At 47.0% G+C, this 21,893-nt stretch overlaps 1 protein-coding gene and 1 long non-coding RNA gene across 13 annotated transcripts in view; one reads left to right on the forward strand and one right to left on the reverse strand.

Annotated features, from left to right (window-relative positions):
• The window catches only part of PRDM16 (PR/SET domain 16), a 296,501-nt gene that overhangs the window by 130,995 nt on the left and 143,613 nt on the right, over nt 1-21,893 (reverse strand). For 9 of the 12 annotated variants that reach the window (XM_068658816.1, XM_068658815.1, XM_068658814.1 and 6 more), the window contains one exon: nt 4,452-4,502. The exons of 2 other annotated variants lie outside the window; for them this stretch is intronic. In XM_068658816.1, coding sequence (XP_068514917.1) covers nt 4,452-4,502 — 51 coding nt within the window. Of the gene's footprint in view, nt 1-4,451; nt 4,503-13,523; nt 13,711-21,893 lie in introns of those variants that run through there. One more of the 12 variants, XM_068658825.1, reaches the window with a different exon arrangement.
• On the forward strand, nt 16,193-19,666 carry LOC137843521 (uncharacterized). The gene is made up of 3 exons (XR_011089564.1): nt 16,193-17,152; nt 18,826-18,978; nt 19,555-19,666. It is a non-coding gene; the product is annotated as an uncharacterized lncRNA (long non-coding RNA).

Raw genomic sequence — 21,893 nt, forward strand, 5'->3', positions numbered from 1 at the left:
ACTTTAAACAGCTCCAGCGAGGATCTCGAAGGCGATCTCTCCCTGCATGGGTAATATTTTGACAGACTGTGCCGAGGCCTGAGGGTGTATGGCCCAGCTCGTAATTGCTCCACCAAAGACAGTTAACAGTTCCCTTGCTCTTCTCTAACTACCTTCCTGACTGCTTATTGAAGTCTGATTTCTTACTCCTCTGGGTCATCATTCATCAGTCCCGCAGATCCCACCGGGAGAGACCGACCAGACCTTTCCATATCCCCGGTTGCCAGAGGCCATTTCTGACGGCCCATGATATAGAAAATGTCTTCACAGCAATCCAGTGGGACAAACTATGGTTATAATACCCAAATAATCATTTTGCAAATTATCATAATTATCAATCAATCATCTTGTGTGAACAATGTGTTCCTGAAGTATCAGATGGTTCCTGTGACCTGTAGCGTTTTGTATATAATAATAAACCCAGGGAGATTTATGGACCTATCCTGCCTCGTATCTGCAGAACCAAAACATTCGTTATTTTCTTTTTTACTTTTCTTTTAGGAATAAAAGCTCTCCATCTACCTCGGTCGTGTTTACTACTTGATACTTTCTCAGAGGTCGAGATTTCTAATCTAACAGTTTCTAAGCATAACGTTATTCTAAAAAAATCTATGTGATTTGGGAAAAGCAGCAAAGGTGCTGAATAAATTACTTTTACTTTATAATGTCATTGGCATCGTATTACGGGCTGCTAGTAGTTTGCAGTGTAAGTATGAAGTCAGACAAAGGAAAAAAAAATGTTCTTGTCTTCAGTTTTGGGGTTTTGTTTTGTTTTTTTAACAATGCCAGATTGAATCCAACTCTTTTGAAGCTGATAGCATCTCCCGCTCCCTGTGCAGTACATTCTTGTTAATGGATAAATTCGAGCTCTCGAGAAAGTCAAAGAATAAATTTAAAGCCTTTTGCCAAATGCCTATCCTATTGGATTTTGATAAGACGGCTATTGAGCTTTAATAATGTCTTCTATCCTTTTTCAGCTGGCCCTTAACATGTCTCTTTATTTGTCCCTAAAGCCTCTTCAGCGATGCCTTTTTATTACAAGTCTCTCAGCTTGCTCTCAAGGGAGACAGGGTCGACAAGAGTGATAGATAGATAACTCTATAGATTATCTCCCACAGATGTTTTCTCTCCAGTAGCCCCTCAGGCTATTCCCTCTAAGTAAACAGAAACTAAATAGAGAGTCTACTGAAGAGAGAAGTCCCCGAGGTCTCTTGTCACCGCAGCAGAAAAACAGCCCTGCCGGAGGGGCCGGGAGCTGTGCCGGGCTCCCAAACCCGCACGCGGCGGCGCTGGGAGGGAGCCCAACACCTCGCCCAGCTCCCCGCGGACAGCACGGCTCGGAGCGGGCACCGGGCTCGCTTCCTGCCGGAGGAAGTCCGCATCTTTCATCTCCCTCGCAACGTTAAATCAAAATGACAACGGAGATAATGGTGACGGGGCAGCGCTTCGATGCGGTCAAGGCGGTGGGGAGGCTTCGGAAATTCGGAGTGGAAGAACGCGCGAGCTGCTCCGCAAGGAAAATAAACAGAGAGCAGGAAGATGGCTTGGGAAAAAAAAAAAAAAAAAAAAAGAGTTTGGGGAATTTGGGACAGTACACCCAGCATACAGCTCGCTTGTTTGTGCGCCTCTCTGAATGTACGCATTCAGTTTGCTAAAAAAATGTCAATGACTTTCACAATCAATGACTTAAAAACGAAAAAACCAGGGTGAGGAGTTAATGCAGGTTTGTGCAAGTCGAACTGAACATCGGCAAGCGCAGCAGAGAGAAGAGCAGCCTGGCAGGAGCACACCGCGTGTTGTTCCACGGCACAGCATACAGAAAAATGACCCTGGGCACGGGGCCTTTAATAGCATTGTAGAAATCTTAATTCTTGTGAGACAAACAACAACAGCATCAGCTTTCTGGTGTTAGTGGTCCCAGCAGAAACAGCGGCAAGGCAAACTGAGAAATACTGGAAATAGTGGGAAAATCATTCTTATTTTGCTCCAAGCAAGAAAAGGCCTGCTTTATTATACAATATAATAGCGTCCTCAGACTTTTCACTGCCTTTTAATTTATGAAAGGTTACATAATAGAGCGTTATTTTCTGGCAACCTAACACCAGAAATAACACTGGGGTCAGTTCTTAAGCAGCAATTGCTTCCTGTACATCTTCCATCCATCTCTTTGCTATCACCCCGGCCTTCCCTGATCCATTTTTCACCGTTTTACAGGTTTTCTCTTCGTTCTAGCAATTTTTTTCTCTCTCTAGTCCTTGCTACCACCCAGTCCTGAGCCCGGGATACAGCAGCCCATCAGGCGAGCCGCTGCAGGTCGCGTACCTTGGCTGGGCTCTGATTTCCTTCCCCCTGCCTTAAACCGGCCCACCCGCTGCACTTGCATCTGTCTTCAGTCACCTTCTCACCACCACCACAGCTCTGAAGGAACAGGAATAAATTGAAGTCAAATCTCAACTATTGTGTCTTTAGGGATATGACAACCGAATGATTTAGAGATGCTAGAAAAGGAAATCTTCTCCCGAGAGGGCTTGTGCCACCAGAGCAAAACGCTACATGGCCAAGAGTGCTTACAAACTATTCTAAGATACCCCAGAAATTGCACAGAATGATTTTTCATTCTTTATTTTTCATTTTTCCTGACTGAAAAGCTGTCTAGCAGTAGTCTTTTCACAAGCCATAAAGTTTAGACTTGAACTCTTTACCTTACTGCTTTGACCTTTTTTACCCTAGCTGTAAAACCCTACTGCCCATCCTTCAATAAATTTATCACCTCATAAACTCCCACTAGTGCTTCTCTACAATGGATTTAAAGAAAGAAGTGGAAGGGGCAGTCCTCCCTCCCCCCCCCCTTGTCAAATATCATAATTGTCCAGTTTTATACCTGCTGTCCAGGAAAATATTTGAGGACACGGTGTTTTTCAAAGACCTGTAGTTTTTGCAAGGTTCTCCATTGAAACAAAAGTAATGGAGTTCAAATACAAAACCATGTATCCAACACATAAAGCTGCCAGTTTAATGTTTCCTTCCACCATTGTCTCACACAAAGCCCGCTCACTTCGGGGTAATGTAGGTTCAGCAAAGTAAGGATGCAGAATTTATTCCTGATGTTGTATTTAAAGACTGAGAAAGAAACAGCAGAGCAGCGTGGGCCACGGAGAATTTTCTCCATCGCTGTGATAAGCGCGTTGTGATAATAGGAACCTGCCACCTTGTCACCACGTCTGCCCAGACAAAAGGATCCCACAGAGGCAGAGGCAAACACGCAGTGAGTTATGGGGATGAAGAAGGTAAAAAGTTCAGCAGTGTTGCAGGTCCTTTCGCAAGGTCACCGGATGGTCAGGGGACACTGCCTAGTGGAAGCCCGAGCTTCTAAAATAAGAGCTGATTTTTCTCAGGACGGTAAGAATAGAACGGGCCACAACGGGCATGTGTCGAAATGTCTTTTCCCAAACTAACTTCAGAGCCTGACAAGTATTGCATTTCGCTGTGTCTGGCAGAGTGACACGAGTGTTTCCTTTTAACTTTCAGAGTCAAAGCAGCACTGAAGATGGCCTAAATGCATGAATACAAAAGGCAGTTGTTGCAAGCTCCCATTTTCCACTTAAAAAAACTTGTACTTTCTGAACAGGACCATGAGTAGCTATGATAAGACCATCACATCTGAAAAGAATTACCATTATTTCAACAAGGACGCACTACCTCGAGACATCCAGATAGGCTATAATCAAAAACGACTTGAAACGCTTTCCCTTAGGAAAGCTGCTAGCCAGCAGATAGCCACGGACAGAACGCCAGCTCGGCGCTGTGAGAGCAGCCCAACCCCACACAGCAGCCTGGCTACTGCAATAGGTAGCGCTGAGCCTGCCTCGCAGCTACCACGCAGACATTTATACAGCTGGGCTGTATTTGGAGCACATTTTTCTCTGGTCAGTATTACAGTTTAAGCATCACAATGTGATGAAAAGCGCTGGTAATACATCACACTAGTTAAATTTTATCCTTCCATATATCTATTCCTATTCCCTTGGACTTCACGGAAGCCACATTTACATGGTGAAGTGACCTCTAAAAATTTAGCACATTTAACAAAGGACCAACATTTTCTTTTACTGGAAGAGAGGTAAATGAGGTTTTTAGATTTGGACTGGTACTCCTTCGTATTGTAGCTGAATCAAGAAACACTTCACAGTACTATTTTCTTTTTCATAAATACTGGAATCACAGAAAGACAGAAAAATACGGCAATAGAACCACAAAATTTAACACCCAAAAGCAATAGCAAATACTGGAACACTTTCATGACATTACTGCGATGCACACCCTTGTTCAAAATTGAGAGGAGGTAAAAGAAACCAGGTGTATTCCAAAGCCAGACAGTAAAACAACATGCACAAGGATAATCCATATCCTACCTTTTTTATATTGCCCTCCTGGGAGGTCACCTCGGGATCAGTCAGTATTTGCTACGAAAAAGAAGAAAAAGAGAAAAAAAAATTAAATTGAATTGCAGCTAAGAATGTTATAAAAATAATAAAGATGATGATAATTAGTACTATACAAAGGCCAAAACTCTCAGTTGCGACTGAGTGACTTGGACATTTGGGGGGTCAGATGGAAGGCGCACAGCAGAGTGCTCACACATTCTCCTATTCTCCCACACATTATGGTTTTCTATGGTTCTAAAAACACCTCCAGGTCTGGCTGATGTGAGCACACGCCGCTTTCCCAGACGACACCGAGCGGCCGCATCCTCTCACCAGTGACTGGCCGCGAGGTCGGGGCTCGCGGCACTTCGGCACCTGGGCTCTACCCGCAGCCTGCAGGAAACTCTTTAATTCCTCCTCCAGCAGAGGTGTGGTGACACAAACCATCCGACAGCGGCTGTGTTCCACCTCAGATTAGATCTAGGTCAGCAGGCATTCAGGGAGGTCAAGTACCCAAGCTTCGTGCAACGCTGGAGAGCGCCATCAGGATAAACATCCCTGCCAGGGCTCGATGGAGCAGCCCGGCTCCAAGTACTTAAGTACTTCTCTGACCTCAGCGGGGATCTCACATGTCTGAGGTTAAGCATATGCTCAAGTGCTAGGGTAGGGTCAAGGTACTCAGGACTTCCAGGCCTGGGCAATGTATTTTGGCTACCAAAGAGCAGGAAAAAAAAAAATAAAATAAGAAGCTCAAAGGAACAGAGATCAAACTGCAAGGAAACCCAAGGTACAAAGAGAATAGTTGTACATTGTAAAGATTTATTACAAAAAAAAAAAAAAAAAAAAAAAGAAAGGAAGGACAGGGCCAAGTCCTCTCCTGGTGCACTTGAACCTGACTCTCACCAAACCAAGGCAGTTTTTTTGCATTTCAGCAGCTGTGGACTTGGCCCAAAGTTCTTGGACGCCTTTGACCATGTCCAGGTGAGATCGACTGATCTACCGATTTCAGAAATGCTGGCAAATATTTCCAAGCTCAGCTGTAATAACAGCGTGCCGTGTTGGAAATAGTAAGAAGCCTAAGCCATTCTGTATTTTACAACAGCTTTAATAGATACTGAAATTGTGGTTTGGAAAGTAGCTGAGAGCAAACAGGACCAAGAGGTGAATACCCGAGCAATAAAAATCTGTGTGCTCGTGCACATGCAGACACTGAAATACCACCAGGAAAATCTGTCACAGAGCTGGGAGCGTGGGTCCCCAGGTCGCGGGGGATCAGTGGCTGCTCGCAGGCACAGAGCATCCCGGCCCCCATTATTTTCCCTGGGAACTGGTGAGAGCCAGGCCATGAAACTTGCAGAGCTGTGATATAAATAGGACGATGCTAAATGGCTGAAAAGCCCTCACAAAACACTGCTGCTTCCAAACGAAGACACCTCGCTGTAATTATTGTATGTAAAATATCTTTAAATACAATTGGTTAAGTATGTGCATTCAGAGTGCATAATCCACCCGTTCAACATGACCATAAACGTAGAGGGGAAAAAAAAACTGAAATGAAGTGCAAATTGGGCTGTGGTATAGTCCTATATAAACAGGCTTAAGAGTCAGGAATTCCTGAGTCTGAATCTAAATGCCAACACAAGCTTCCTTTTGTTGGTTTGGAGAGATCTCTGCTCAAGGGGCAAGTTATGTTTCTCAGAGCATTTTTTTTCCCCTTCAATTCATAGCAGATCCCAAATTTTAAAATTCTCAGAGAACAGAATTTCTGTAAAAAGTATGCCATACAAATTCAAAAAATTGTAATTCCGCAGAAAAGCATGGTGGCTTTTTATCTAAATGTTCATTTGTGGTATTTCAAAATGATTGATTTTTGACAAAGTGGAGTAGTTTTTCAGTTTCCTTCCATTACAGAACTTCCAGGGAAATAAAGCCTGATTTCATGAAGAATTTTTATTCTGATGGAGCCATCTCCACCCTCAAGCTACATGCATTTACATGCAGGGAAGGGTGTTTTTTTAGCAAAAGTGGGAGATTTCAAACCCTGTTTAGATTACATTTTCCATCCTTGCTTTACACCAGACTTTACAAAGGGAAGATGATTACGCCTGCAGTGCACAAGCACGGGACTAGGTTCTGCCACAGGGTTTCTGCGTTCCTTGAACACCCCGGGATTTCCTACTTGCCCACGTTGTTAGAACAAGTTGGCACTGTTGATATCTGGGGGCAAGGCTGTCAGAAGACACAAGCCAAAGCCCAGAGCTGTCAAACCTTTGCTGGGGATCCAACAGAGCCTTCAGAAACCTTCCCGGCTTCAGGAGGAAAGTACAAAATCCTTATTCTGCACTCCCAGTTTGGAACGAAAACCGTTTGAAAACACCTTTCTAGGCGGAAGGGAGCTCAATGAACGCAACACGGGGATGTAAATACTACCTCCTAATTAAACAAGAGAAAGGGAGAGAGAGGGGGAGAAAGTACCAGATGTGATGTTTATTAATAAGAATAACAAAAGATACTTTGAAAATCTACTCATTGGGTAATTTTAGCTCAGGCTGGACTTCATCTTATGTGAATGCCATAATACTAAATATAGTGCTTGACGTGTACAGTGGGCTGCAGTTTTGCAGTTAACACAGATGTTCTTAAATGTACTCAAAATTTGCACCATATGCTTTTTCTATCAACTGATATGTTGACTTTAGCCAAAAGAAAGACAACATGTCAGCAGCAGCCACGTCAGAAGAAGTTGTTTGAGGGATCCGGTTGGAGGTATCTCTCCTCCAGCTGATGATGAATTTCATTGCGTTTCATTTCCTGGGCTCAGCAAACTGGTGGCAACAGAGCCCTGCCTTACTTACATTAGTTAGGGATGTGCTATAATTTTTGCAAAGCCTCCTGAATGTATACTAAACATGTCAAGTAACACCATGTGATTCTTTTTGAAAAACAGTTTACAAGCTGGCATTCTCCAGCTGCAGTTAACCCTAATTTGATTACATTACCGAGACAGATCACAATGAGCTTATGTAAATAGTAACGTTATCCATTCATTCCGTGAGCTCAGATAAACTGTCATTTAAAAAAAAAAAAAAAAAAAAAAAAGCTTGAATAGGCATGGCTTGATGTGCTCAGCAAACCAAAAGGCAAAGATGACGACAGAACTAGGACCTGCCCCTCTTCCACTGAGTCTTGGTCTCTGAGAGCATTTCCATGCCTACAATTGTGCTGGAAAGGGAAGAGAAAGCCCAACGGGTCTGCAAAGCTGCTGTGGGGATATCAGCACTTTGGGCAATAACTCGGCTGATCCTTCAGGAAGAGCTCAACACAGCACAGGCTGGCAAAACGCAGTTAACCAAGCACTCTGATACACCTCACTCTCGTTCTTCATAAACCCATGAATTACTCTGACAGCTCTGTCCTGGCGTGCTGCAGGAGCAGCAAATCCTCCTCCCAACGCCGGCTCGCGTGGCTCTGCCCCGAGCATCTTCCCAGCCCGTCTGCGTGGCCGTAGCAGCTATCTCGGTACCTCTCCCACCCCCTGGTGCCCAAGGACAATTGACACACGCACACAAAAAGCAGCACACGATGTGTTCCTCGCTGTTACCATTTGCCTGGGACATGAAGACCATTGCTCATCGCACTGACACACATTGCTGCAGCAAAGAGCCAACCTACTCTGCCATTAGCAGCTCTGGGGACTGCAAATGCACAAGCAGGAAAGGCTTTGTTTATTTAATAACAATTCTCAAAACAATCTATTTGCCAGTTTTGAAGCGAAACCGAAAAGCCGATTTGTGTAAAACCTAACAGTGTCACAACAGCTGTCGCTCTTCTAGCTCTTCCAAGCAGTTTGGCATTAGCTCGGAGGTCTCCTGCAGCACGGAGCCGGGCCGGCAGCAAGGCGCTGCTGCTAACCAGGAGCCCGGCACGGGCGTTACCCCACATGCCACAGGGCTCCTGTGGTTTGTGGACCAGTAACAGGCTGCAAAGCCACGGTATGCGCTCCACAGACCATTTGATAACCATTTATTTTTCAGTTGGAAGTCTGAACAAAAAGGTGATCCAGCAAGGATCCACAGCCCCAAATTTCTGGTAATCTGCCCCAGGGCACACCTCTGCACTTGCTTGTGTCTCATGTCCTGTCCCTACGGAGGAATTTGTGCCGTTTGCTGACTTCCAGGGGGTGAACCATTGCAGGTCATCCTGAAGGGCGTTCAAACGAAAGGGATGTCCCAAGTCATGGTTCGGTAAAAAATATCACCTTCACGTTACAAGAAATAAACTCCTCTGCAGTCAGACAGGGAAGTGTCAGGGGTAGTTAATGGTGAAAAGACAAAATGTCAGACACTCACCACATGCTTAGGAACAGAGGCTGGAAGAAAGGAAATAAAGAGGCAATTTACATACGTGGTATCACAACTTCTGTATCTCTTTTTAAAGACATAACTCCTCCGTGACATTGTGATCAAGTTCAACTGCAAATACCAGGAAGTTAAACAGAATCTAATGGAGAGCATTTGTAATAACTTCAATAAGCTGAGGACTTGAGACTTTCAGCCAAGACAAATAAGAGAGGCTACTGATTAGTAAATGTCACCATTTCTCTTGCCAAGCACTCAGGGGCTGGTGATAGGAGAGCATTTAATATAATCTCTCCGTCTTTAGGGGCTGTTTGATTTTATATTGCATTCTTATCAGGTTCTAAAAGTCCAGTGTTAATGAGCATGAGAAATGCACTTGATAATTTGGCAGTTTTGCTAAAAGAGAACGTATTCCATTCATTGCACGTGCTCCTTGGATCCAAACTAGAGATGCATTTCCCCTTCACAGGGCGTCACGTCTAACCTCCTCCTTTTCTTTTTCTCCATTTCAGCAACCTGACATCACCTTTAATAGCCACCTATTTACACTGCTTAAATTAAGTGGCCTTTACCAACAACAGAAACGAGACCCTTCAGAGCTCCAGCAAGGAGATGCACCCACTGCCTTCCCTTTTGCAAGGCGAGCAATTCTTGAAAGAAGAGTAAGCACCAGGGATGGTAAATAACTGGGACAAACCACAAAACCAGTAACAAACAACATCCAGATTCTGAGTGACCCAGGAGCTGAAGGAAATCCAGAGGGACAGCACGGTTTGAGAACACGACCGTGTCTCAATCTGGCAGTGATGACAGCGTTGTTAGACACCCAGCTAGCAAAGTGCAGGCAGGTCAAAGTCCCACCACAATAAACCACAGCCTGACTTTTTGGGGAGAAATTGTGCAACCCTTCCTAGTCCTGACGTCTGCATTAGGAGTCACATTCACCAGGATGAAACCAGGTGCACGCAGCATGGGGGTGGAAGAATTAGCCCTCACCTCCACGTTCCTATGGACATAAAGCAGCCGATATTATTTTGGTGCATGTTTCCATGATAAAACTGAATCCTGAGAAGAGGAAGGGACACTTCTCTCTGCCTAGCAGAGCAGTATGTACTGACAAAGGATTAAAACAGACCTCCTCAGTATTGAGCTGCTTCTGTATTTACTCAGTTTGTTCATCTTCAAAACTGGGACCACAAATAGGAGAGTCTGAGAAAATATGAGATCCTGTGACAGAATGGGCTTCTGAACTGCAAGGCAGTTGTATTTTCACTCTACCCATAGAGAAAATAGCAGTGGAATCCAAGTGTCGGGCCCCCAGCCCTGCATCCTGCCTGCTGCAGGATCACCCAAAACAATCACTTAATGGATCTGCAGCTCCTTATCGTCCAGGCAAAAAAAAATCATCTTGAAGAGTGAAGTGCAGTGTTTTGGTTAGCAGACCCAGCTCTGCTGTTTGCAGCAATGTAAATAGATTGGGCGGTTAGCTTTAGTCATACACGATCCATCCATCTTTTGTTCTCGACCCTTTTTAGTTATAAAAATGACCTTGATATTGACAGAATAATACAAATGAACTTCCTCTGTACTTCCCATATTGATAACCTGCTTGTTAAGATGATCACTAATATCATAAGTAAATAGGGAGACCATACATCATCCGCTAATGGCAGTGCTGACACGCGCTGGGCCTGACGCATGGGGACCTCTGGGCTCCGGCGGAGCAGCTCATCCTTCATCCGGCGCTGCAGCCGTTTTATCCAGGACTCACACACACACACAGACCTACACAGGCAATGCACTCAGATCCCAATACCCAACCACACCTGGGATGACCCGGACATCTCGCAAAATGCTGCCACATGGAGGAGGTGCAGAGATTTTCTGCCCCGGGTCTCAAGCCAGGAGCGGGGCAGCCTCGGCTCCTGCCACCGCCCCCGCCGAGCCCGCGTGCTTGTGCCCACGCGCGGTGATCTCACAGCTCAGGGCTTGAGAAAGAACAGAGAAAAATGACCTCATTTCATTCTCTTCCTCGCAGCCTAAAGAGACGCTGATAAGAATTACGAATTGTTTCACCACGTTTAGAGAGTATATAACCAATAAATTTTGCCTTGGGCACGCTTTCCTGCCTCTGCCCAAAAGCCAAGGCTCTTCCCTGCCCCAGCAGCGCACGGCGTGGCTGAGCTCGCTGGAACTGCTCCGGCTGCCCACATGCAAGCACGTCAAAGCACAGCACAAACATAAAAGCAAACTTGCAGCTCACTGCATACAGAATTTGCCAAAAATCCTGCTCAATAAACTGTGTCTATATCTAGAGCTTATCCTCGGCTCCATCAAAATAATGGCCCTCCCTGTAACCATAGTAGTGCACCAAAGCTAAATAGCTGGGCTGTGACACGTAGATTTTTGATCATTAATCACACTTGAAGGAAAATAAAGCCAATATGCAACGTTCCCACCAATTTCAAAAGTTTAAAGTGGGAAATGCACTGTCTCATTTAGCAGCTCGGTTTTTGCTGCCCGCGCTGTGAAAGGGGCGACTGAAAGCAGCAGCCTGCCTAAGAGCTGGTACCGCCCAGGGGGAGCGCGGGCTGTCTGGGAATGTATCCCTGCCTGGCACTCAGACAGCGAGGATGGGATATGTCAGTTTGATACCCATCAGCAGGATAACCTAACTGCCACTTTAACATGACAAGGTCGTAGCCAGGCACTGCGATGCAGTAAGAAAAATGGCCCATTAAAGCCTGAGAAGAACTGGAAGAGAAACATAAGGCTGGCTGTGAGAGGTTCAAGTCCTGTTTATTTTAGGGGAAGACGCGGATATTCAGAGCTCCTTTGCAGGGCCCATCTCAGAGGTAGCTACTGAAAGAAAAGCAGGAGGATGGCGAGCAGCACAAGAAGAGGTTGTGCTGATGTTTTGCCACTCGTCCTCCAGACTCGCTGCCCCTCAAACCCAGGACAGGGACTTGTCCCGAATGGGCTGGCTAACCTGGGGAGGAACCCCGTTGTAAAGCTTTCTGCGAGGACAAACACAGCAGGGGGACAGAAAAGGGCACTCTGCCTTCCTTTTTTTTTTTTTTTTTCCCCAGAAGTAATATCAAGAAATTACATTCTCTATAAATAAAAGTTAGCATGGAATTATTCTGCGGACTAACTTCAGACACCGGCCCAATCAGCCTCCTATTTAAAAGGGACACAGTGCTGTTTTCCTGAGCTGATAGGGGGTGCCAGGTGAGGTCCCTTTTAAGAGCTGTAGAAACGGTTTCAGACAGAACTGGATAATATTATGCTTGGAATGATAATATTGTGTTTGGAAAAGGTCAATATTTTATTTAATCAGCCAGACAGAGAGTGGGTGGCAATTTCAATGCATTTTCTTGAGACAGGAATTCAGGGAGTCCGAGCAGAAATCAGTTTCTGTTTTTTCCTTGGGCTGCTGGTGTCCTCCCCAGGTAGGGATTTGTGTCCAGGGCCTGGAGGGAACGGGGCTGGGTACGTGCCCGGTGCCTCTCTGCAGGGAATGCCACCGGAGAGCGCGTGGCTTCACCTGGCACCTGGTTTGTAAGCCAGCTCCAGGAACTGATGGGTCAGAGAATTACGAGGGCATCACCCGGACAGCTTTTGGGGGAGTCGGCACCCTCCCGTCTCTCCACGTAACACTTCTCCTTCCAACATCACCTTCAGCACCCGACACCCCTTCCTGCTGGGGGTGCCTGCTACCAACACGCGTGTGCTGGGGCAAACGAGATCTGGTAATTGTTACAGGAGCCAGCGACGCCCGCCCTCTGCACCAGGACCCTTTTGGCCTCCAGGACAGAAATGGGATTTTATTCCCCGAGACAGAGGCAAGTCCTAATCTAGAGAGAACATTGATTAAAAGAGCCAATGAATAACGAGAGAAATGAGCTCATAAATGCAGCGAGCACTTCATTTCTTGAGGTCAGAAAACTTGACCATTACCTGTCTGCTCACATTTTCTTGATTAGACATCTTCCCAGCAAAAAGCCCTCGCGGCCGACCGCTTCCAAAAGCCACCTGCCAGAAGCTGCTTCCCTCCTGACCGCATGGCTCAAGCCGTGGGCGCCCAGCTTTCAGAGTGCTTGCTCAGAAAATTCAGAAATCTCCGCAGAAAATTTTCCTGAGGTAAACCAAAATGGCTAATAGATCCTAAAAAACTCACCGCTGTTATCTTTAGTAATTCCAGATTCTAAAAAAAAATCACCTTTGTTATCCTTAGTAATTCCAGTTGCTCGCCACCAAAATGAAAATGGATTTTTCCCCTTGGAGCTCCGTTCAGAACACTACCAAAAATCCCACACTTTTTCTTGTTTCATTACAAGCTTTGAAAAAGCAGCCACAGCCCTCCTTGTCGTTAAACACTCCGAGTGCAGTTCTGAGGAAAATCTGGGGACACCCAGCTCTGAGCACTGATTGCCAGGGGTTTTTTAATCTTGTGCCAAAAGGAACATTGAGGTTTGAAGATGGCTCCCTACACAACCTTGCCAAATAGCATTTCTGTTTATGTCTTCAAAACTACCACCAAGGGTTCACAGACAAAGAAATGTCCGCAATGTGTCCAGATGCTGGAAATGAAATGAATTGGAGCCACTGAAGAGGGTTTAATGAAGTAAAGTGCTTTTTTAACTGCCAGCCCAAAGTAAATAACCACCGATCTGAGCATAGTTAAGAGATTTTACCTTACCAGATCATCTGAACGTGCCATCAAGGAAACCATCGCTTTGTGGAAACAGCACAGCAGCAGCTTAACACTCTGAGACTTGGCTCTCGCCTCCTCAACACCCCAAACCTCTCGGGATTGAGAGAGAGCAAAGCAAGCCCTGCAAAGGCAACAAAACTCCCGCGTGCTTGTCAGTCTGTGCTGCCGGGTCACCGGGGTCAATTGGTCCTGCTCTGACTGAAGGAAGGAAGGGATGAAGTCAATGAAGTCATTAGCCACAGGCTGCAGCCGTTTCCCCACGTTTGCCCCTGGCACCTGCTCTGAGCGGGCTGGACACCGCCCAGGGCCCGGCTGCTGCAAACAGCGACAGCTGGAAGGCGAATGCTGCGGGCTTTGCACAGCAACCCGGGATCATCCTCGATTGCACGCTCACACACAGTTCTTCGAGGGCTATTTTGCTGCTTTGAATGTTTGGCATTGTGCTGTGGATTGTGCTGAAGTTTAGAAAATTCCGAAGGGGGCTCTGAGGCTTGGGATGAGTTTGCGGTGTCTCGGGTTTCTCCAAAGACGTCTCCTCACCACATCCTCCCATTGCAGGCTCCCTAAATATCATCTCTTGTATTTCAGATGTGTGTTTTTATAATACAAAAGGAATTTGTAAGGCTGTTTTTTTGGGTTGTTTTTTAAAGATAAGGAATCTATTTTAAAGCAATAAAATAATGATTTCTCGGGTTGGGATAAGCAATGGACTAAAGCAAGATAATATACTCTGTTGTACCACTGCCTGCTTTGCTACAGCCAAGGCTGTCAATTTGTCCATATATTCATCATTCACAGTTGTTTATCCCCCTTCCCTAATTCAGACGTGCAGCCTGTTGGTTAGATGAAAGCTGAGATTAAATGCAAAAGCAATAATCTGGCTGACACTTGGTGGGACGCGACTTCAGCTTGACTGATCCTCCCTTCCCAGGGGCTCGCTGCTGCGCTCTCCCTTCTGCCAGGAGCACAGCGCCAGTCAGTGTGGTTTCTAAATCGTGTTTTGGTTCAAATCATAAAAAGAGAACTTTACAATAACTTACATGGGCTGCACTACTTGGTGAAAGCACTAAGAGCATACCTCACTCTTCTCAAAGTACAAACAATTCAACAAGAGGCCTCAAGAACGCACCAGAAAAAGGTACAAGCTGCTTGGACTGATGCACAGTAAGTGCACCATTCCAAGTAACATAAACTGTTTGGTTTTGGTTTTTTTTTTGCAATAACTTATTCTACAGCTCTAAGTGTTAGAAGTTTGAGGTTTCCACCTTCCTGAAAGCCTCCCAGGATGTGCAAGGACCGGGTGTCCACTGGCCATCCTGGGGACTTGCCTCCAGGCTCCACTTGGCCAGGACACTGGGCACACTACATGGAAACAGCTCCTGAGGTGAAAAGGAGCATTCCTCCTTTGCTGGAAAATAAACAGGAGATTATTTTTTGACCCCTCGTTTGCCCTCGGAGCCTTCTGTCTGTATAACCAGTGCCGCTTGTTCTTGTACTTTTCACCACGGAGGATGCACAAGGAAACGACCAGGTGAGCACCAACAATAAAACACAGCAGTGGGAACCGATCCAGCCGTGCTTGGGGTTTTCTCCTAGGCAGGTGGGAAAAAAGATGATTTTCTGGCAGATTTGGCCTTGCAGCATCGCTGTCCTAAGTCACTTAAAAAGACTGCAGACAGCAGCATTTGCAACTTTACCTCACAAACAGTAACAGTAGGATTCACTGATATGCATTTGAGCCATTTATTTCCCAGTTTTCATGCAATCTGGTTCAATTATGAATTAGACTGCTTTTTTTTTTTGCAGAATATAAAATCCTTTTCCTTGCACCATATAATTGTGTTCCATCGCAGAACTGGTATTCATCATTGCCCTGCTGTCCCCTAGCCTAAAAGATAAACCATCCACCGGGTAATAAATGTCAAACTATGATTATTGATGCTTTCAATTAAATTGATTATCTATTTGAGGTGCATAGCATGGTGATTTATTGCTGTCTCCTTACGTTGCACTTGGCACAATGGCTTCCCTGAAAGGTGAATATTTTGATTGTTTCAATAGATTTTCTATTAATCTGATTTTTTAAAAGGGACTCACAACCATCCGACTGCCTGCTTAACTTCAATGGCACCTCATCCAGTCTGAAATATGCCACCTGTTTGGCTAGCTGCTGCAGCGCGGAGGTTAGGATCCAATATATGAAAATATAAAATGAAAAGTTTTTTTAGGTGTTAATGGAAAGACAGAATGCATCCTTGACTTACATCCCTCATTCAGAAAAAAATATTTTTTATGGACTATATCAGCCAAAAAGTGTGTATAATGTTGAGCTTTGTTGACTACATACTACACACCTCGGCAGAGGGATGAGATGACCTTCGACTCGTCACTGGCATTGTGTTTTTATTAGTTTCAGATAAGAGGAGCTATAAAATTCAAAGACATTTGCTCACCAATAATAATCAGCAGCTGCTTCACAAGCAAGGCTTCTGTTAGCTGTGTCATGGTTAAGGTGACACAAGTTGACCTCTATCTGATAATTTACTCGAAGAAACGCCTCAGACGTGGCAGGACGGCCTCGTACCAGCTTCCGCTGCTGCTGCTCCCCACAGCACAGCACAGTTTGCTCCAACCTGTTTCAAAAAGCAAATCTGCCTCAAAAACGCCTCTCATCCACTCACCGAGGCATGCAGGAAATAAGCATGAGAAAATTGTAAGGCTCCCAATCTGCTGGTTTTGCCAGCTATGAAGAAAACCATGTGAAAACATTTTCAGGCAGGTCGACTTAGAGAATCTCCAAACCAAAACTCATCATTTCCATGGGGGGAGGGGGGGAAATCCAGTACTGATAAGCCATTGACTTCAAATTTGAAACAGGGACAATTTTGTCTCCATTATTGCCCACATCTGGTATTTCCAAGTAATGGGAAAGCACCACGTCAGATAACCCTGTGACTAAACTTCCTGGTGCTGCGCTCCCCTGACCAAGTTTCCCACCATTTATTATCGGCAGCACCCAGGAAAAGGCCCGAAGCCCCGTCGTGCTCGCTGCTGCATAAAGCACAGCGATGAGGCTGCCTAACAGACCTCGATAATCAGTAAACACAGCAGATAAACGGTGAGAAAAGACAAAGAGAAAGATTGCTATCCCCATGTTACAGACAGGACTGAGACACGAAATTAGGTGACGTGCCAAAACCACACAGTCTCTGGCATTCAGAAATTGAGTCTCCGGCTCCTCAGAGCTAATCTCAACAATAAGGCTGTCAGTCCTGCTCAGATGCAAACACCTTTGACCCCGGTAAGCTCAGAATTATACACACATCAATTCAGACTTTGAAGCCTGGCTTATCTCTCGCTGGTGTAACTGTCCCCTCTGCTGTAACTAACCGGGCTGGCGGAGGGGAAAACACTACCAAGGAAGAAGAAAAGAAAAACAAAACCCCGCAGCTCGGGCAGAAATCGCTATCTGGCGTTTGCTGTGGGCTCCCTCCATCGTGGCAGAGCCCAGAGGGCTTCACAGCTTGTGCGTGGGGGAATGCATTCATCGCTACCTGGCCAATGTAAGGAGCTAACTGGGGAATCCAACAGCCCAAAGCGACTCTGCAGACGAGGTAAGGGCAAGCATTAAGGAAACACCTCCACTTGATAATACCAGCTGCACATGAAAAGGCAAACGTACTAACCCAAGCTTAAATTTGGCCATCAAAGCAGAGAGAAGGCCCCCTGGGCAGCTATGAGTCAGCAGCACATCCTAGGACCAGTTCCTGTCATATCCCTGTTTGAAAAACCAACTCCAAGAGCTCAGGCTCCCAGAACAGGAGCTCAGCTGCAGGTGAGGCTCCAGGAGAGTCACCCAGAGCATCCTGCTGCTGGGCCACGCGGGTCCCCACCGCCAGCAGCAGCCGGTGCTGGCTCACCGAGCCACACGGCTCATGGAAAAGAACACGAGAAAAGCCACAAGCAGCTGGGAAGTACGATGAGTTCCTGAAGCTCCAGACCAAGGGCAATTTGCTTTGAACATCAAGGCTGTTTCCCCAAATACAAATACAGGCACTGTGAGCTCTATGCAGCCAGCCCCTTCCCCTGCAGCAGAGGTTAGGAAAGGTGAGACGTGGTGTCCCAGGGATCTCCGTGCGGCCACGCACAGCTCTAACGACAGCTACACCTTGCAGACAGCACGAGGGTGGTTTTAGGGCTTGAAGGCTGATCCTAAAGGCCTGGAAGAAAGAAAAAGACTACAAAAAATGGAGAAAGTAGGAAACCTCGGGACGGAGGGCAGCGACCTCCCCCCTCAGGGCACATCACAAGCTCTCGGATGCACGGAAACAAATTCCGCGTAACCTCTGCGGCGAGGGCACGGCGCGGGTGCGAGGAGCGATTGGCAGAATGCGCCCTTTGTGGGGCGGCAGCAGGAAGGTGTTTGCATATGTAAAGGCCCTGGAGTGCTTCCAGGTGCACGGCACTGAGCAGGGAGTGCGGGTAAGGAGGAACACGGCGTTCGGGCTCGTGCTGCCACCGGGCAGGCTGCTGGCACAGGCTGCGAGCCCACGGGGAAGTGTGTCCCGCATCGCTCCTTGCTTCACTCTGGGCACTTTCCTTCCACTGGCCAATAAAGAGGCAAAAACCAAGCAAAAAATAACCAGACTCCTTCACCCCGAGAAGGTTTTGATGCATGAGAAGCGCCCTTCAGCACTGATGGCCCACAAATGCTCCCCTCGCCGAGGTGATGCACGCACGGGGTCACAGCGAGCCGTGCAGCTCCGGGACCCGGCCCCCACGTCGCTCTCTGCATTCCTCAGATAGCAGGGTAATGACGGGGGGGTCATGAAAAGGGAAGACCTCGAGCATTTCTTGCTGCTTCCCTTTCAAATTTCTTCTGAAAAATGTTTTTCAAATTGTATGGAGCAAAGTTCAGCCCCAGAAAAGGCAAAGGGAAGGAAAACTGCAAGGGAGACAACTGCGGTTACTTGCTCATTGAGCTCAGACTGTGGCTCACAGATCTGTCCACCAACCTCAACAAGAACTTCCTGAATGCCCCAGAAGCTTGAATCACTCTCTCTTTCCCTGTCCTTCCTGCATGAGATGCTAGGATGTGCCTCTTCCAAAGCAACTCCGGGGCTTGCTGATGGTTCAGTTCCACGCAAGAAGTGCTGGAGCTGCTCTGGCCATGAGCGTTGTGAGAGGGCAGCCTCAGAAAGGAAACGTGAATTTGGCCTTCCGCTCCGTAATCCCAACCTGCAATCCAAACTAAAGTGCTGCTTCTTCCCCCCTTTCCTCGTATCAGCCAAGAGAAGAACTGTTTTGGTATCGGATCACAAAGTGCCTGTGGAGATTCCCATCAGTGAAGAAGCTGCAACATGACCCAAAAGCTCAGCGTCTGCATTCCTGGAGAAAGAAACCATCACAGTCCTGCTCCAGTTATCTCACCAAAGGCAAGGTCCTCTTTTTTTATTTTTTTTTCTCTTTTTTTTTTTTTTACAGGGACACATTGAGAATGTTAGGGCGTTATCGTGGCAGCTGTACGCAGCTATCAGCAATAACCGTGATGGCTGGACTGGCCTGTGCCGCAGGAACCGAGCAGGCATCTGCTCTGTTTAACGCACAGGAAGCGCAGGGCAGGTTTTAAGAAGTATGCAGAGGATGTAATGGAGCCTCTAATGTGTTTAGGTTTCTCCAGCGGAATCTAGCTTTATCAGAAAACAAAGGTCCTGGTGGGATTATCAGCAGAAAGAAACCCAGAACCTGTCTGGTTAGGAAAGGGGCTATGGAGATTGTTATGTCAAGGTGCAATAGCTTCCTCCCAGGCCAGCTAAAAGCTACTTCTGTAATTGGTTCCCTCCACAGAATTAACGGGAAATCTGTGCCCACACGCAAGATTTTTAGCACAAATAAATCAGTTCTTGTCTCACGCTGGTTCCTTGCAGAAAGGAAAGAGAAATTAAGATGTCTCTGAGGTTGACATTCCTCTCCAAGAGCTAGCAGTATCTTAGCAAAATAAAATTTCATTTTTAAGCTGCTTAATAGGAAGCACACCAAGAGATACCTCCGATTGCTGCAATGCCTTGCCCATCGTGATGAATCGAGTACCGCGTGTCTGCAGGTTACCGGCACCTTGCACCTCCAGCCGAGCACCCAACAGCGCTGCTGGCAGGAGCAGCCGGGGGAAGGAGGAACCAAAGGCATAAGAAACTTTTTCAGAGGCAGGTAAGAAGATTGCAATTTAGGAAGCAGCAATTACTTGGAAACATGATCCTTGACTTTTTTTTCCTTACATGATTAACAAAACAATTAGGGTAATTATTTAAAGTAAAGTACCAGCCCCGATAACATAAAAATGGGCCCTGTCAGGCTGTTGGTCCCAGCTGAAGGCAGCCGTCCAACAGGGCAATGCCAAGGTGAAGCTGAGATCACAGCTGGGGCCTTCCCAATCTCTCAGAGGTCAGTGTGGAGGACCCAGACCTGACTTTTTTTCAGCTCACCTGTATGAGCTTCACAAAACACAAATTTACATCCTTGTTAATGTACTGAGACACACCCACAACAGTGTTTGGATTCAAGGGCCCTTGATGAGACCATGCAATAAGCACAGCACGGGTGTTTTAAACAGGACACTGTGATGACGTGGACAGCCCAGCAGCACACAAGGTGCCTTTTGCCCCCGCACCTCTGCAGAACCGGCCCGTGCTTGGCCCCTTCACCCTCCGGTGGCTCCCGGGGTCGCCGCCCTCACGGAGCAAGAAGCATCGCGTGCACGTTACCCTGACACCAGCACCGTGTGCCAGTAACAGCACTACCCTTAGCAAGCAGCTCCTGCTGCTCCTGGTGACGCCGTTTGCTACGGAAGGGAAGGGGCAGCTCGTCCACAGCCTGAGCCTTGGCCACCCAGGCCAGCGCCAGCCCTGCTCCTTCCAGTGCCCCTGCGGCATCCCGGGGCTGGCACTGCCTACCAGCTGCTCCCCCAAAAGTCACCGAGCACTGCTCGGCCTCCCCAGGACGATTTACAGGCACTGCCTTCAGATGAGAGCAGAGATGAGCCCATACCCCGTGTCCCCCTCCCCTCTCCCCTGGGCCCGACCGTCCCTCACCTCCCCCACCAGCACCAGCTAAAAAAGGGAAAGAATGAGAAAGTGAGTACTCTGTAGCTGGCACTGCAGACAATGTATGTCTTGTGTGAGTAATTTAGCACTATGGCCAGTCAATCTGGTTTCTGGGCCCAATGCCCTGACCCTCTTTAGAGCTGCTCTCTCTCTCCAGCACAGTGTGAAACATTTCCTTTCACAGCACTGACACTTTGCAGATTGAGACGTCAGGCCTGTCCAACTGCAGCAAATTAGCAATTTTTCTTTTACTAATTGGAAATAAAAATGTTTGCTAAGGGAATAATTTGTAGGAATGCAGTGTTAGGTTTCCGGCTTTTTATAAGGATGCTTTAAACTTTATACATGTGCACTTTTCTTCTGTTTTGATGCCTTGCACTGTAAATTTTAATAGGTTACTCGACTGTTAACTTTACGGTCTCGGCCGTCCAAAGGATTAAATGAAGTTTTTAATTTATCTTCCTCTCCACGGCAGCAGGATCTTCCTAAACGGAGCCTCGCTCAGCCTGCCCGCTGCTCGCTGAGCCAGGAGAAGGAGCACGGCTCCGGAGAGGTGCAAGCACGCCCGGCTCCGCAGCACCCCGCTGGACGTGGGCAGGCAGTCTGTGTGCGAGGCCCTCGGTGTCAGGCCCTCCCAAGCCCCCTGGGAGCTGACGGAGGGAGGTGGGCAGCAGCTTCACGGGGGCTTTTCCTCCCCAGGCTGTGACAAACGGGTGGTTCCCTACCTGGCAATCTGCACAGCTGCCCGGTCGCTGCGCTCGCAGCAAACACAGCCAAAAACCAGCTCCTGGCTGGTAGGGAAGGGGCAGGAGGCTCCTCGCTGCCAAGGTCCTGCTCCTCTGCTCGAGTGCATTTGGTGAGGAAACACCAAACGCTGGGAAGGGTTTGGTGGGGACAGCGCCTGGATGTTGGACTCCATTCAAAAGCAAACGCGGACCCGGGACGTTTTGATCTATTTGTTCCTGGAGATCGCTCTGCTTTTAAGAAATGGCACGTGAAGGGCAGGGGCAGTCAGTAAAGGCTTCCTCAAATAAAATAAAATAAAGTTTGAGAAAGTGGGATTGAGAAAGAGCCTCCTATAACCTAGGAAAACCTGCTGAAACCCAGAAATGAGAAGGAAATGCCCTTTTGCTGAAATACAATACGTTAGTTTAATATTTCTCCCTAATTCTTAAGGCATGTAATGTCTTCCTGCAAGCCGCTCTCAGGCAGGAGTACATTAGCTCTCCCCACAATGCCAGCACATAAAGAGTTA

This window comes from Anas acuta, chromosome 22 (genome assembly GCF_963932015.1).
Source record: "Anas acuta chromosome 22, bAnaAcu1.1, whole genome shotgun sequence".
NCBI classification, from domain to species: Eukaryota; Metazoa; Chordata; class Aves; order Anseriformes; family Anatidae; genus Anas; species Anas acuta.